This window comes from Martes martes, assembly GCF_963455335.1.
Source record: "Martes martes genome assembly, chromosome: 10".
NCBI classification, from domain to species: Eukaryota; Metazoa; Chordata; class Mammalia; order Carnivora; family Mustelidae; genus Martes; species Martes martes.
In genome coordinates, this window is record NC_137898.1 from 57,127,905 (window position 1) to 57,145,245 (window position 17,341).

A 17,341-nucleotide genomic window follows, 5' to 3' on the forward strand; every position below is an offset into this window, starting at 1 on the left:
CCTCTGTGGCTCTGGCTTGGACATCCCTGGGGAATAGCAACTCACTAAGGCATCCAGCCAGTGGTATAAAGGTAGTATCTTAGTTGCATATTTTTCTGGGCTCCTTCAGGATGTGGAGAGGTAGAGAAGGCTGTGACAAGTAAAGTGAGTACTTGGGGCCCAGATACAGTCTCTTCTACACTCTTTAGAAGGATGGAGGTCTGGTTAGTGAGTCTGAGATCCCCTTTTTTCAGCTGCTGCCAAGAGGAGGAGCCAATGGGATGGGGGTGAGCAGATGTTAGAAGCAGGAAGAAGAGTAAGGAGGCCTGGACTTCCAGAGACAGTAGATCTATGCCCCTAGACATGGCACAGGAAAGGGAGGCAGCTACTTGCCTAAAGCACAGAAAATGTCCTGATTCAGGTAATTATTCGGAAACCCAGACTCTGTGTCCAAGCAGATTAGTACTCTTTTGCTTCTCGAAGGAGAGCAACAGTATAAGAGTATCTGAAAAATCCCATCCCAGCAAGCATCCTGCCAGTGATCTGAATGTTTGCTTGGTGTCTCAACTCTCATTATGAGATTGTCCTTCATAATGTTCTGAGTAAGAGCCTTTCAGAAAAGCACTTGGCATATATATTGCAAAATGATTACACCTTAGTGTTGGATCACATCTGCATCACATCACATAATTATCATTTCGTTTTTCTGGGAAAAAAGGAATTAAAAAAAAAAAAAGGAATGCACTCGGCTTTGGGTTAAGAAAGCATGGTGGATTCAGCCCTTTGTTTCTAGGCAACTTTAATTTCCCTAGACCCACCCAGTAACAAGTTCCCAGAATCCTAGACTGTTCAAAGAGAAATTATTTAGTTCCTCAGAGGAGAGCTATAATTTGCAATATCTTTGATCCTTTAGTATCCTGGAAATAATAACAGAAAACCAAACCCAGTCTCACTTCTAGGCTTAAGCAACTTAATATAATACTTTTGGATTTCATGGGAACCAGGAAACTTGTCAATCCAACTTGGCTACTAAAATGGGCAGAAAAAAAAAATCTGTCCTTTCACCACACAGAATCCCTTCCCAATGTCAGACTCTTCGTAAAACTATAATATTCACAAAATGTAATAAGTGATAGAAAAGCCATTATCTGGATACAAGGGGAAAATTGGCTTGACTGCCTAAGAGCTGTCCCCTAACTTTAGCAACTTGTCTTAAGTGGTGTCATATAATCTTCCCTTGTGAGCTCCAGGCTTCTTGTAATATTCAATTTAATTTAGCATTTGGATACTTCACAACAGTAAGAGCAATAGATCACACAAATCCCAGACTTGCATAGGACCTCCATATCAACGAGGGGACAAGGGCAATTTCTACAACAAATGGAGGATATGTCAATTATTTAGTATTAGATAAATCAATGCAGGATGAGAGAGAGAGAATGGTGATATAAATCCCAGGTAAGATCAACCCTCAAATCAATCCTGCAAATCAAAGGAGACCACAGAATGCATCCTCTATTCTGATTTAAGCTACGAATGACAAAGTACTTCCTGGGTTGATCTTAAAATAGTACAATAAAAGTAGATACTAACTGCATTAATCTAAAGGAACCATGAGTCTTTGCTATATATAAACCATACAGTATAAATTGTGAATATGTGCACTTAGGAGGTGCATAAGAAATGTAACTTAGATTAGTAAAGAGAAAAACAGGAATGAGATAATTAGCACAATAAAAGGCAAATGGCTTTATAAGAAGGACACAAAAGGTCACAATGAGCAGTAAAAGGACAATTTCCTGAGAAATAGGAAGGTGCTTTATTCGCACAGCTTTAAATCATGTAACCATGGAACAACAGGAGATTACAAACTCTTCCAGATAATCTGATCCAACTAGCCCCACACTTCACAAATCTCCAGCATGTAGGACAGCTTCGTGGCCAATACAGGCAATGTAAAACCACCGAAAGCCTTTAAGCCAAATAGACCTGACTTTAGACTCATTTCCAGAATGGCCTATAGGAACTCACTGAGCCTCTCCCCTCCTGTTTTATTACTTTTACATCATCATTTTTAATGTTATTATATTATTTAAGGGGCGCCTGGGTGGCTCAGTGGGTTAAAGCCTCTGCCTTCAGCTCAGATCATAATCCCAGGGTCCTGGGATCCAACCCCACAGCTGGCTCTCTGCTCAGCGGGGAGCCTGCTTCCTTCTCTCTATCTGCCTGTCTCTCTGCCTACTTGTGATTGCTGTCTGTCAAATAAATAAATAAAATCTTTTAAAAAAATAAAAAATAGACACACAAATACTTAACTTACATGGTTCTTTTTTTATTTCAGGTTTATTTATTTATTTGGGAGGGACAGAGAGCATGAGAGAGAGGGGAAGAGGGGGAGAGAATCTCAAGCAGATTGAGATTCTGACCCTGAGATCAGGATGCTGAGATCATGACCTGAGCAAAAACCAAGAGTCGAACACTCAACCAATTGTGCCACCCAGGGCCACCAAACTTATATAATTTTTTTAAGACCAAGAGACATTATTTACAAACAAATAAGTGAGGGGTCCAATATCTGAAACATAAGAGATATTCAATAATTGATAAATCAGTAAATTTAGTTGCCCAGGAAGAGATACTAAATTAGTGACATTAATAGGATGGATCCCACTAAATACTAAAGGAGACTAGACTAAAACATGATTCATCTTTTCAGTGTGTGGCTGTAGAAATTCAAACTCTTGGAAAAGCATCTCAGGGCCCATATTCTCTGTAGTTATGGCCCTCCCAGCCAGGTCAGGTGTCTGTGCTGACTGATTCACAGGTAGGCATACTCAAGACCTCAAATCAAGACCTCAAATCAAGACCTCAAGCTGAGTGTGATGCGGGCTGAACAAAATGTTTGGCTGGATTTTTAAAGGTTTGGGGGAATGTTGAGTGAATGGAATGAGGGGATGATTCTTGAAAAGCAATGGGTAGCCTCGATTCCAAGAACATCAAATTATCCAGGCTGATAATCACTCTGGGCAAGGCATAGGTGAACCACAAATATTTAAGCGTTCTCAGTGACCTGGGGAGAATCAAGTGTCTCTTCATTTACCAATCCTTTGCTAGTACTTATGTTCATTTTCAGCCTGGGACTTTATAATTACTGGGACATAATTAAAAGAGAAGGTCCTAGGATCTATATTCAAGGCCTCCAAACACAAAAAGATCTTGAGTGCTAATAGCTAACTCAGGGGTGCCTGCATGGCTCAGTCGTTAAGCATCTGCCTTTGGCTCAGGGCATGATCCCAGGGTCCTGGGATGGAGCCCTGCATCAGGCTCCCCGCTCAGGGGGAAGCCTGCTTCTCCTTCCCCAACACCCCCTGCTTGTGTTCTCTCTCCCTCTGTCAAATAAATAAATAGAATCTTTAAAAAATAATAACAATAATAACTGACTTGGAAGAACGCTGCAGTATTCTCTTCTTTAAATGGACTTCAGAATTTCTTTTCTTTCACTTTAGCTAAAATACTTCCCTTCTCTATCAGCAAGGTAATTATGACACACAATGAAATAATTATGTGAAAGCATTTAGAATACTACCAAATGCAGTATTAATGGGAAAAAAGTAAGGACCAGGAGACAGACGACAATGATGATGATGATGAGCATTTAGAGAGGGCTTTACATATTAAAGAGCATTAACAAACATCCCTTCAAAACAATGAATCGTGGAACACTGAAAAAATAAAAATTTTTAAAAAGTGCTCCAAACAAAAAGAAAGAGACGAAGAAAAGAAGGAAAGAAAGAACAGGAATAACTAATTTCTAATTCTATTTCAATCATTTATTTTATGGTAATCATGAGGAAGTTAGACTATCCCCTACATTCTACATTGGTTTGAGGACATATTAGCTAATGTATATATATTCCTGGAACAGTTAATAATACAATGAGCTGAGAAGGTGGAAATAATGAAATAACCTACATAGCATGACTAATTGTCTTCCTAATAACAAGTATCTTGTCATTATCTTTCTTTCTGCCCAGATTAAAGAAGTCACATCTTTCCAGAAACCTCAACTGCTTTCCAAAGATGCTGCCTTCCCAGTCCTATGTCAATATCTCCTTCTACCAGCCACATGCCTTCCTGATGATTGGCATCCCAGGGCTAGAGGCTGTTCATGGATGGATCTCCATCCCCTTCTCTTCCATGTACACGGTGGCCCTCACTGGAAACTGCCTGATCCTCTTGGCTATAAGGAGAACTCCCAGCCTGCACCAGCCCATGTACTACTTTCTGTCCATGCTGGCCCTCACCGATGTGGGCCTCACCCTGTCCACACTGCCCACCACCCTGGCTGTGCTCTGGTTTGACCATCGGCTCATAGGTTTCAATGCCTGCCTGGTCCAGATGTTCTTCCTCCACTCTTTCTCTGTGGTGGAGTCATCGGTGCTCCTGGCCATGTCATTTGACCGTTTTGTGGCAATCTCCAACCCTCTTCACTATGCAGCTGTCCTCACTGATAATGTCATCATTAGTATTGGGCTGGCCATTGTGGCCCGTGCTACCCTTTGTCTCTTCCCAGTGCCCTTTCTGCTTAAACGTCTGAACTTCTGCCCTAATAAGATCCTCTTGTCCCACTCATTCTGTTTCCATCCTGATGTGATGAGAAGAGCCTGTGCTGACATCACCATAAACATCCTCTATGGGCTTTGTATGGCACTGTCCACTGGTGGCATAGATTCTCTGCTCATTGTTCTCTCCTACATTCTCCTCCTACACACAGTACTAGGACTGGCATCTCCCAGGGAACGCATCCGAGCCTTCAACACATGTGTCTCCCATATCCTGGCTGTTTTTGTCTTCTTCATCCCAGGCATTACCCTGTCCATGATACATCGTTTTGGGGGGCACCTACCTCCCATTGTACATGCCTTAGTTGCCTATACATACCTGGTGGTGCCCCCTGTGCTCAACCCCATCATCTACAGTGTGAAATCCAAGCCCATCAGGGAGGCTATGATTAGGATGCTAAAGAGGAAAGACCAAGGCTGATGAAACTTTGAAATATAACAGGGTCTGGGTACCATAAAAGAGACTTCCTATTCCTTGCAGGAAACTGCTACCCTTAGGAAGCACTAAAAACTCCTGGCCAAGGCTAGTGAGAAGACCATCAAGATAATCCATGTTGCAAATTTACATTCACTGTTTACTTGGTACTGGAAACAGTGCTGGGGATTAAAGACTGAAAAATATATTAAACATGATCCTTTCTCTCCTGGTACAAACACAATCTTGTACCAGGACAAAGGCAGGTAAATACAGAACCAGAACACAAGTGCCATAATAAAGTTCTGTGCAAGAGATTACTAGAGGAACTGCAAATTAGTAGTTGCCAGAATTTGCCTGGGAAGATCAGACAAACCTCTACAAAGGAGCGACTGTTTTTTGTTTCATCTTGAAAAATGTATGGGGTTTTTCTAGGCAAAGTACAAATTCAGTAAGAAAGATAAAAACCTAGGAAGAAAGAGAAACATTAAAAAAAAGACTCCATATTTCAAAGAAATAAATGTGTTTGTGGGAAGATAACCATTCCTGAACTTCTTAATGCCTTTACCACTTGTTATATTGATACAAGTGTGACTGTGGCATAGAGTTTGAAGGGGGAGTGGTACAGGATGAAGCCAGAAAGGTTGTACAAACTGTACAGAATTGTACAGAACTATGCATACTCTGCTGAGATTGGTTTGTCCAAAAACATATGAATCATTTATTAAATATTTTTACTGTAAAATAAGTTAGGAATATGAATTGCAGGTTAGAAGTGTGTTGACATATAAGTGAGACTGGAGCCAAAAAGACTATCAGCTTAAGCTCTTACCTGGTCTCAGGGTCTTCTCAGACATCATTTACTCTGCCTGTAATGTTCTCACATCCCCTCTTCCCCCTTACCTATGTATCATTCCTAGCTTCATTTCTCATTAGTCAAGTAGAAGCTTAATTTCTCAGAAAATCCTGTTCAATTCTCTTTTTCACATTATTCACTGGACTGTGTTTGTGTCCTATGCAACATATGTACATATATAATAGTTTGTCACTTGACTAGACTGTAAACCCCAAACAAGGGTGCCAAAATATACTCAGTTTGTAGTGGTATCTGTGAAATAATAGCTGCTTAATAATTCCTTTGAATGTATACATGAATTTGAGTGGGAAAAAGGGTAACAGATTAATTATTAAGAGATAACTTAGAAATGTTTACTCCAGGGAGCCTCTAGTCTTTCAGAGAAAAGAATACATATAAATAATTGCAAAGTTTGTGAAAAGGTTTCCAGTTGAGCTTGGATAGCTGACCTGGAGATATGAGAAGTGCTAACCAACTGATTGAACTAAAGTTCCTCACCTAAGTAAAGGTTTTCTACTTTTTCACCGTACAGGATCTCCCAGGCCATTTTCCCGGAATTAATGTCCTTCATACCTGAGTTAAATACTCTGGTTCCATAAAGAGTTTTTGTAAGAAAGAAAATTATGATACTAAGATTTGTTAATATATTTCTGCTTGAGTATACCTTCTTTTTTTTCAAGATTTTTTATTTTAGAGAGAGAACGCATATGAGTAAGAGGGGCAGAGGGAGAAGAAGATGGAAAGAATGCCAAGAAGACTCCCACTGAGCATGAAGCCCAATGAAGGGCTTGATCCCAGGACCTGGGATCATGACCTAAGCCAAAATCACAAGTCAGACACTAAACTGAGCCACCGTGGCACACCTCGAGTGTAACTTACAAAGTGATGCTGAAAGGGGACGTGTGTCTTTCTTATCTGGAAGCCCTGGAGAAGAATCTGTTTCCATATTCATTTGGCTGTTGGCAGAAGCCAGTCCCTTGAGATTGTTCAATTGTTGTCTTATTGGCCTTCCTCAGCTCCTTAAGGCTGCTCACATGACCTCTTTCATCACCAAACCAGCAACAATGCATCACATCCTTCTCATACTTAGACTATCTCTAACTTCTTCTGTTACCAGCTAGTTGCAGGAATGTCTCTTCTTCTAAGTATTCATCTATCTTAAGGTCAGCTATGCCATATAATAACACAATACCAGAAGTGATATTTCACATATTCAAAGGTTTTGGGAATTAGAACAGGATGTTTTCATGGGGTGTTTAGAATTCTGCCTACCACAGTGACTAAATAAATGGATTAATTAATGGATGTTTCTATGAAAGTACATAATCAGGGTATCTCACCTATTCAAAGGATTAGGAATGGCTTTTCTCAAAATATGCTAATTATGAGGATGTCCAAATTTTGAAAAGAAATTAACTAGGAAAAAGTAGATGTTTAGGGAAAGGTATATTAGGCAAAGAAAGCCTTGTCTCCAAAGAGCTTGTAGAAGGGGAAGGAAGCATGGTGCAGTAAAGGAATGGAATGAAAAGCGGTATAATTGAAGTCAAAGAGAAAAGAACCTATGGTTCAAGACAAGTATGAAAACATAAATGAGAAATATGGGAAATAATGTGCTAATCATGGATAAGGGTAGTTTTGACAAAATCGCATTTATTTTTAATGCAGCATTTTATATTGTTATAGAGAACAGATTAAATTAAAGCTGTAAGGCATGCAAATTTATCAGAAGGCCACTGAAATAGTTGAGATGAAATTTAGTGGAAACTTGGACTGGGTGTGTGGAAATAAAGAAAAAGAGACGGGTTCAAACTTATATAAGTAGAAATTGTATAACTTGATTTTGGATCAAATATGAAGCTAAGAAAAGAAAAAGGAAAGGCCAAGGGTGACTGCTAGTTTGGTACACTTCAGGGTAAATGGTGGTATGATTGATTAACTGGAATATGAAACATGAATAGAGAAACTTAGTTTGGTAAAGAATATCATGAGCTTGGTTATGGACACTCTGAGCCTGAACTCCCCTGGAAGCATCCAAATGGCTAGACCACACAGGCCATTGGACTTGTAGCCTGGGAGCTCTAGATTAGCCAAATGGTCTAGTCTAGAGATAAAATTTAAGTCATGATACTCAGATGGCGATAAAAACCATCAACCCAAGTGTGACTACATAACAACTAAAGGGCTGATTCCAGAACCTCTAATACCATGTTCTCTCATAAGGCAGAAAAAAAATATATGTGGCAAAGGAAACTGAGAGTTACTGAAAGAGATTAAGAGGAAAACCATGAATGTGATGCCATGGAGGTCATAGGAAGAAAATGTATCAAGAAAGAGGGAGTGGTCAACTGTGTTGAATGTTGTTGAAAAGTCCAGGAAGATAAAGACTTAAAACCTCAAACACACAGAGATCCTTAATGATGCTGGTGAATGCTCTTTGGTAGTTTGACTGAGGCTGAAGTTATATTAGAGCAATGAAAGATGAAAGATGCATATTTGGAGATAAGTTATAGATAACTTTTCTAAGAGATTCAACTAAGAAAGGAAAGAGATAAAAGAGGAATATAAAATCTAGGCAGGTTTATACTTGTTTTGAATATGGAAGAGACTTGAACATAATGAATAATGCATGCTAGAAATGATTGAGATGGTAAATTTGAATAACCAAGAGGAAGCAGGAACAATAATGTAAGCTTCCTTATATTAAATTCATAAATTCAGACCTCCAGTGTCTTCTCTGGCAGGATAGACAGCAGTCTGACCTAATCTAAACTGAGTCCCTCACTTTCCAGGTTTTATTTATTTATTCAACAACTATTTATTCAGTGTTGTATTTACAAGGCTAGACTACTTTAACAACAACAAAAATATGTTCAGAGACTTAACACATTCAGTTTTCACCTCTTCAACTGGTGCAAATATGGGTTGGTGGGGAGTTGTAGGGAGAAGGGTGAGGCTCTTCATAACTTTTCAAGAACTCAGGCTGCTGGTGGTTTACCACATGCAACACACAGGTTCCTAAGTCACATGTGATGTCAACATAGAACACTGCACATGGGAGGGTTTTCGAGCCAGTCCTAGATGTGGAACAGGTCACTTCCACTCACACTGAAAGTGGTGGCTAGAATTTAATCATATGCAACTCACAGGAGGCTAGAAAATGCCTCACTGTATGTCCAGGATGGGAAGGAATTAGGTTTGGTGGACAATAGTCAATGTCTGCCATAAGTACATATTATGCCCCAGGCACACTGCAGAATGCTGAGGGTGCAAAGATGAAGAGATTCAATGAAACAGTGCCCTCAGACACTCACATACAGCTCAGCAGTAAACACAAGTATTAAATAAGCATTTCCCAAACATATGAGTATTATAAGAGAAGAAGAAAGTGTGTTGTGGGAATACCTATCAGGGAATCTGAGGACTGAAAACAGAAATGACTCTCAATCACATATAAAATCACATGTTTCAGAGGTTGTTATTTGAATTTTTTGATTAAGACTGTTTTCACATCATACTGAAGACAAAACCTGTTAAGCCTTGGAAATAGTGCCATCAGAAACGAGCTGATTCCTGTGCTTCTATAATGAGACTGTCTTCTTGTTCCATACCACACAATACCCCAAATAAAGCACAGTCCTGAAGGATCCCTCATCAGTTACCAGTTACCTTCAAATGGCCAATGTGATCTCCATCTGCTGTCTCACACTTCCCATTTTAGGCCGTGGCTCCAAAACCTTGCTAAGTATAGCTTGCTGAGCCCTATGCCAGGACCTCCTAACTCAGAATCTACAATAACTATAGGTCAAAGCAAAAATGAAAAGGGGAATCACTAATTATTTTGAACTGAATGAAAATGAAACATATTGAATTTGTGAGGTGTGGGTTAAAGCAGTAATTAGAAGGAAATGTATAGCACTACAGGACCTATATAAGAAAAAAAGACCCCAGTAACCTCAGCTTCCACCTTAAGAACCTAGAAAAATAAGAGGAAATTACAACCAATATAAGCAGAAGAAAGAAAATAATAGAGAAATATCAACAAAACAGAAAAAGGAAAACAATAATGAAAATCAATGAAACCAAAATCTCTTTCATTAAGAAAAGCTTTAAGATTGATAAGCTTCCAGCCAAACTGAACAGGAAATAAACAAGAGAGAAGACACAAATTATCAATACCAGGAATAAGAGTGGTGACCTCACTACAGATGCTGCAGATATTAAAAAGATTATAAAAAAATATTATGCCAATAAATTTCACAACTTAGATGAAATGGAAAATCTCTTGGAAGACTTAAAATATCTTAAGTCAGGATCAAGAAAGGGTGATACATCTTCCACTCCCTCTTAAAGTGTTCCTTCCCATTACCTCCTCTTCTAAAGATATTTTTTCTGGGTGATTGTCACTAGAAGCAATGTTTACCTTCCAAATTCCACACTCTTTACCTTTGAAAGTGTGACTTCTCTTTACATTTGTATGTCTATATCTTAATACAGAACAAAAACTCACAAGAACTGCTTAAAAATAAAGGTAGGGAACAGATTTCCTGTCAATTGTGGTGGTGAAAAAGATGAAAAGGAAGAATAAGAGAAGGAGGAGGAAATCAGTTTAGAAGTAAGTCAGGGCTCTGAACATGTCTGGGAAGACGACGAAGAGAAGCTCTACCTCCTATATAAACTACCCTAGGACCTCTGATCTAAAGTTGACTTTCTCTCATCCATCCCCACTCTGCTCTAAGTGACAGACATTATAAAAAAAGGATACTTTGCAACCTCACATGGCTATTGCTGAGAGTAGTAAATGGAAGTTCTCTAAGGTCAGGTTCTCTCTCTTATACTTCTCTATTTGTTTACCCCCCCCCCAAAATAGTTCTTACTTTACATTGAATAAAAGAATACATAAATGTGTTAATTATGTGATGCTAGGCTTATGACACCGTGATGTGGTGCCACCTGCCTCAGCACTGATTCTCCTTGTAACCTCTCTCAGGAATGTCCATTTTTCCAAGAGACTTCTTTGCCTACCATTTTCCTTGGTGAAGCATTGCCTGGAAGTTTTCATGGTAAAGTCTAACAACAACAATTGTGTCCTCTTCTATGTCCCCATTTCAGATATCCAGATTCTCCATCTCCCCATTCTTTAACTTTCTCAGAATTAAAAGCCCTGTATTCCCATTAGCTTCCTTAGGAGTGGAAAAGGCAAACTACAATCTGATTCTGCATCAGCTACATTCCCTTCGGATCAAGTTTAACATAAAGAAAGCTTTGAGATGTGAGGGCAATGGATAAGAAGTTGTTCTGAGAATACAGTATTTCCCCCCCCTTACCCACAGTTGCACTTTCCATGGCTTCATCTACCTGCAGTCAACCGCATCTGGAAACAGATAATCTCTCCCTGACACGTCATCAGAAAGTCAATAGTAGCCTAGTGCTGCATCGCAATGCCTACAGAAGTCACCTCACTTCATCTATCCTGTAGGCATTTTATCATCTCACATAATCACAAGAAGAAAGGTGAGTACAGTACAATAAGATATTTGAGAAAGAGACACCACATTCACATAGCTTTTATTATGGTATATTATAATTTATTCTATTTTATTATTAGTTATGTTGCTAACCTCATACTGTGCCTAACTTATAAGTCAAACTATATCATAGGTATGTATATACAGGAAAAAATATAGTAGAGTATATATAGGGTTTGATATTATCTGCAGTTCCAAACATCCAGCTGAGGGTCTTAGAATGTATCCCCTGTGGATAAGCAGGAACTACTGTACCTTAAGAGATAATAATAAACATCAACTCTGAAATCCTAAACCAATGGTATAATATGGACTTTTCCCAAATTTAGGTCTATCTTAAAGGCAAGACAGTGGAAAGCTTAACCCTCCATATGCATGTGCATCGCACCCAAGGGAGTCTTATCTCATCTTAATTAAAGAAGTAATAAAGGGTATCTTATTAATTTGAACATATATGACTCAGAAGTCTCACCCAAACTTTTCTGAACTATAAATGGTCCTGTTCCAAAGTATGAGCCAAAAAGTCTGGGACACTGAAGAGAAAATGTTTCTTTTGGCCTGACAAATTGATAAAGAGATTCCTTTTATAAGGTGTTACTAAAAAGAAAAAACAGCAAAAGGCAATTCAAAGGAAACAGAGTGAAAGAGAGGATTTAAAAGTGCAAGAAACCACTGAGAGCAAGTACTATAAAGTAGCTGAAAAACACTACATGGAAAAATTAGAGATATTACACAAAAAAATTAGATGGGGACCAGTATAAAAGTAAAAAAGAATGGCCTACTGTCATTCTACGAAGTAATGCTATATGGCAGGCAACAAAAGACCCTCTTTTTAAGGAGAGGAGCAAGATAAACAGAATTGTGTTTGGAAAAACTCCTGCAGACTACATGGGATTTTGGACTAGTGCAAAAGATGTTCAAGGCGAGGAGTGGAGGTATGGCACTACTCTAAGCAAGAGACTAGAGCACTAGTAGTCAGAATGGAGAACACAAGTCATGTTTATTAAACATTTCTAAATAAACCTTAAAAAATTAGTAACTTACAGACTGAGAGTTACTATTATTCAGACTTCTCCAGGACCCAACAAAGATCCAAGTAACTGAATGGTAGGGACAGAGACAACAATGTCCAAACAAAGGAAATAGGGAAGGTAAAAAGATACCCATGTGAAAGGCACATAATGAAGGTCTTTGTCCAGAACATACGTTAACTTCCAGCCAAATCTCCTAAAGAGGCAGCCTATCCCTCTCATTCTTGTCTTTAACTCCAGGCCCTTCCAGGTGACACAGTGAGTATTCATGAAATAAGTGACCAGAAATCTTATCTAGAAGTCAAAAGAGTCCTGCAATAGCTTTGCCTCTATATCTGGCATTTAGTATTTATTAAGAAATTACATAAGGAATGTAGTGGTAGGGGTGGTGGTAGTGGTGGTGGTGTCTGTGTGTGTGTGTTTATACTCACAAAATGTTTAAGTCACTTAAGATCAAACCCATGAAACTTACCCTGAGCATATTAACTGTCACAGACTCGGAATCCCTTCTAAAATCTAGGATAATGGCTGCATCTTTAGAAAAAATTTATAAAATGTCTGATTCATCTGTTTAGGCTTTCAAATATATATTTTCAGATATGAAACAGATACACACATTTATCATATGCCCATACAGAAGCATGCATACAAACACTAATAAAAAGTCTGGAGAGGGGCTCCACAGTCACTCAGTTGGTTAAGCATCCAACTCTTGATTTCAGCTCAGGTCTTGATCTTGGGGTTGTGGGTTCAGGCCCTTTGTGGGGCTCCACTCTGCGCATGGAGCCTACTCAAAAAAAAATCTGGACAAATAAACACCAAGATGCTAACAATGTTTGTCTTTTTATGTGAAAGTTTACTGGAATTTATTACATTTTTCTTTTATATTTTGAGAGTGTACAAGTTTGTTTACAATGATCATATACTTCTTTCCTTCTAAGAACGAACATCTTCCTCTTCCATTCTCTCTTTCTCCCAATCCCTGTGTCAGGGTACTACTGGGTAAGAGGCTGCTTCTCCATCCAAAATGACCAAAGACTGTACTGACTCTAGTTTATGCTCCTAGTTCTGCTGGCCACCACCTAGTTGAACATACGAGATTCTATACTGCTCGCAATTCTCATCTTCTGGATTCCAGTCCAAGGAATCAGAAATGCTCTCTCTATACCCTCTCTACCAAGAAGTCTGATAACTATAGCCAGAAAATTCTGGCTGGCTCTGTGTAATGCTTTCTTCTATACTATCTACTTCTCACACTCATGTACCTCTCTTTGGGCCTGATAAACCCCCTCCACCATGGGTGGTAGTCTTATTTCTGCTCTGTCTATTCCCACTGCACTCCTGGAGTGCCCACACCCTCTCTTTCCCCTTCTGCTTCCTTCTAGAAGTGTTGTATCTACATTGTGAGGCTCTTAGGTAGACCTCTGGGATCATATTCATGCTAAGGACAGCTGGCAGGGGTGTAGTCTTTATTGGCCTCTCCTACGGTCTTGTTTTACAAGCACTAATCCTGTCAGCTTCCCCTGCAGGGCCATTCAGAGTCTAGGGGATATGTGGTGTCCAGTTATGTGAGCAACTCAGTTTCTTTTGAGCCCTGCTTGCCTTAACCTTGCTTTCTGACTAGCCACATGGGCCATTGACCTTGCTCAGCTTCATGATGTTTCCTGCTCTTGATTCCTGGTCTGTGGGAGACTTGCCATTTCTGACATGAGCTTCTAGTTGTTCTGAGCTGCATTTCTCCATGAAGTGTTACTCCAGGTATCCAGTGAGTGCCTCTACTGTTAACCACACTATTTTCCAAACTAGCCACTTTTGGGGAGTGACCCAAACACACTTATGTTGCTACTACTCAGGTATGGTGGCAAATGGACCCAGAACTATTGGGATTAAAGCCATCAGCAACATTAACAGGAAATTCCTATATGCAATACTAAATGAGTGAGGAAGAAAATTAAATACCTCCCCTAAAAAAAATGCAAGACTCTGGAAATGTGTAACTCACTAACACAGGTTTTCCTAACAGACCCTCCCCCATAATATAAGATTGGGCATCAAAAGACAATTTTCTGTGACCTCACATAATTCATTGATCCCCATTAACATCAATTTCCCCACTGGTATAATAGTGATACTAATCATATTCTTCCCAGATCAAAAGGTTGATCAGAAAATTAAGTAAGGAAAAGTATCCATGAGCTGTGAAACTCTCAAAGCAGAGTATGTTCTCTTTCATTAATGTAGGTAACTATAGTCTTTTCAAGGTTCTACTTCTAATCCTCCTCTTAAGGGCTGGTGTTCAGAAGAACAGAAATTATTTATTCTCTGTGGAGATTATTTTAAAGAAGAAAATCCAAGTATATCTTTTTTCCTGGGATCCATTCCAGTTAGGGATTCTGAAAAGGAAATCACAGTTTTAAGCCAGATTATCTGATTGTATTGCACTCTTGTGTTTACTTTACTTTGCCATGCTTAACCCTTTCATCAATATCCCTTAGATGTGTCACTCTCATTTCAGAATGCTGTAGAGTATCAGTGCAAGCAATTAGAGATTTGGGCTAAATAGTTAAATGGGAAACAATAATTCTCCAGCCATAACCACCTCAAGGTTCTAATAATTATATAGAGAGAATTATAAAGGGAAAATAACATTTTAAAATGGGGATTGGTAGGATATGGGTCTACCCCTATCTTATAGAGATTCTCCAACCAGTTTCATGTTTAAAGAATCAGTTGTATTTCTTAGCTAGGGAAGATTTTTTTCCCTATTACTGCCTTCTAAAATGTTTATATTAAAATCTGAACTGAAAAACTTTGAGTAAAAAGGGAATTTTCACTGACACCTATGGATCTGAAGTAGGGGTCGTCACATGGAAAAGACGAAGGATGCGCTGCCGGATCTCCTTTGTCTTGACTCCGTAAACAATAGGGTTGAGCACAGGAGGAACAAGCAGGTAGATATTGGCCATGATAATGGGTAGAAGGGAGTCATGCCGCTTGCCGAAACGGTGTACCATAGATAATCCAATGAAAGGTACATAAAATATGAAAACAGCACACACATGAGAGACACAAGTGCCAAATGCCTTTGCTTGGGCTTCACGTGTCAATCCCAATACAGTCTTGAGGATAAGTAGATATGACAAAGAGATGAGAAGTGAGTCCAGGCCAATGGCAGAGATGATGACAATGAGCCCATAGATGATATTGACACGGATATCAGCACAAGCCAGCTTCATGACATCTTGGTGTAGGCAGTAGGAATGGGAAAGAATGTTGGAGTGGCAGAAAGGCAGCCGTTTGATGAAGACAGGCAGGGGTGCCATAAGTGCAGTACCCCGTACCACAGCAGCCATGCCAATCTTGGTAACACGAGGCAATGTTAGCACAGTGGCATGGCGTAATGGGTGGCAAATGGCCACATAGCGGTCAAAGGCCATGGCCAGCAATACTGTGGACTCCATGCCAGATAAGGAGTGGATGGCAAACATCTGTAGCAGACAAGCATCAAATTGGATGATAGTGGAATTGAACCAGAAGATGGCCATCATTTTGGGCATAGATGAAGTGGAGATAAGGATGTCAAGGCCAGAAAGCATGCAAAGAAAAATATACATGGGCTCGTGTAGGCTGTGCTCAGTCCGCACAATGTAGATAATTGTCAGGTTACCTAGCACAGCAATAAGGTAGAGGGAGCACAATGGAAAGGCCAACCAGAACTGAGCTTCTTCCAAGCCTGGAAGACCTATTAAAATAAAATATGTGGCACTGGATTCATTGCTTTTGGGGTCCACCATAGTGAAGAAGCTGAGCCTCAACCAGTGCCAGGCAGGTAAATGCTGGAATAAAAACACAAGCCGTTGTCAGAATCTCCAGGATCCCAATACCATGTTTTTTCCCCTCTACCCTGATGTCCTATTCTCTAGCCCAAACTCTAACTTCATTGACTATCCAAGCTCTGATTCTATTCTAAACTCAACCTAACCACCATTTACAACTCAAGACCCAGTTCTAATTACTAATCCCACCTCTAAAGTCAATCCTGAAAACAAATGAAATACTAAGACAAGTTGGCAGAGAGCAGTTGAGTGTGAAGAAGAGCTCATGGCCAGCATCAGGAAGGACTTACACCATTCACTGGACTCAGGTTGTGTCAGGAATCTTTGTTCCATCATTGAGCTATTCCACGAGGGTTCCCTCAGACCAGACAGAGAGCAAAACACTAGAAGCATGAGATTTAGGGCAGAGAATGAAAGTTTAATTCAAACTGCTGGAGGGAGAAGGTATAAGGAGCCAAATTTAACTTAGAATTTCAGGCAAAGAAGCCAAAGTCATCAGTGTCTTAAACCTTCTGTGTTGACCTCTCTATAACCTATGACACTACAAGAAGTTCCCCCCTTCTTAAAAATTCTCTCCTCTCCTCCTACTGCTTGTAAGCACTCTATGATCACCAGTTTTTGGTCTCCTTTCTGGATCTTCAGCCTCCTTTCCTTGACCCTTAAGCATACTTTTAGATAATAGTGCTCTCAGAAATTTATCCTTAGTTCTCCTCTTATTCTATACCCTCTACCCTGAGCATCTTGTCCCTTTCTATAAGTCCATTTGTTATGCCTAAACTACGGATTCCAAATCTGTTTAGCAAGCTTTGAATTGTCTCTTGTGATCCAGATTCATAACTCTAAAGCCTTACTGAAAGGAATCACCTGTGTGTCTCTCAAGCACATCAAACTCACCCTGTTCAAAAAACAAACTTTTCCACGGGCCATATTGTATGGTTGTTAAGACTGTGAGCTTTGAAATCAGTCCTGGATTCATATCCCAGTGGATAACTTCACTGGGAAAATGATTTAACCATCCAAAGCCTCAGTTTCCCCATCATTAAAATGAGGATAATATTTGCTGCCTAACAGAGTTCA

The 17,341-nt window shown here is 39.6% G+C and overlaps 2 protein-coding genes across 2 annotated transcripts; one reads left to right on the top strand and one right to left on the bottom strand.

The window, feature by feature from the left end:
* Positions 1-4,011: 4,011 nt before the first annotated feature.
* Positions 4,012-5,022, top strand: LOC308350146 (olfactory receptor OR51C1-like; the record flags this gene model as incomplete). Its single annotated transcript, XM_080815149.1, has 1 exon — positions 4,012-5,022. The coding sequence occupies exon 1, from the start codon at positions 4,060-4,062 to the stop codon at positions 5,020-5,022; it is 963 nt and encodes a 320-aa protein (XP_080671275.1). The 5' UTR covers positions 4,012-4,059.
* Positions 5,023-15,268: 10,246 nt separating this feature from the next.
* On the bottom strand, positions 15,269-16,222 carry LOC308350043 (olfactory receptor 51E1; the record flags this gene model as incomplete). Its single annotated transcript, XM_080815043.1, has 1 exon — positions 15,269-16,222. One exon carries the CDS (start codon positions 16,220-16,222, stop codon positions 15,269-15,271), a length of 954 nt encoding a protein of 317 aa, XP_080671169.1.
* Positions 16,223-17,341: the final 1,119 nt, after the last annotated feature.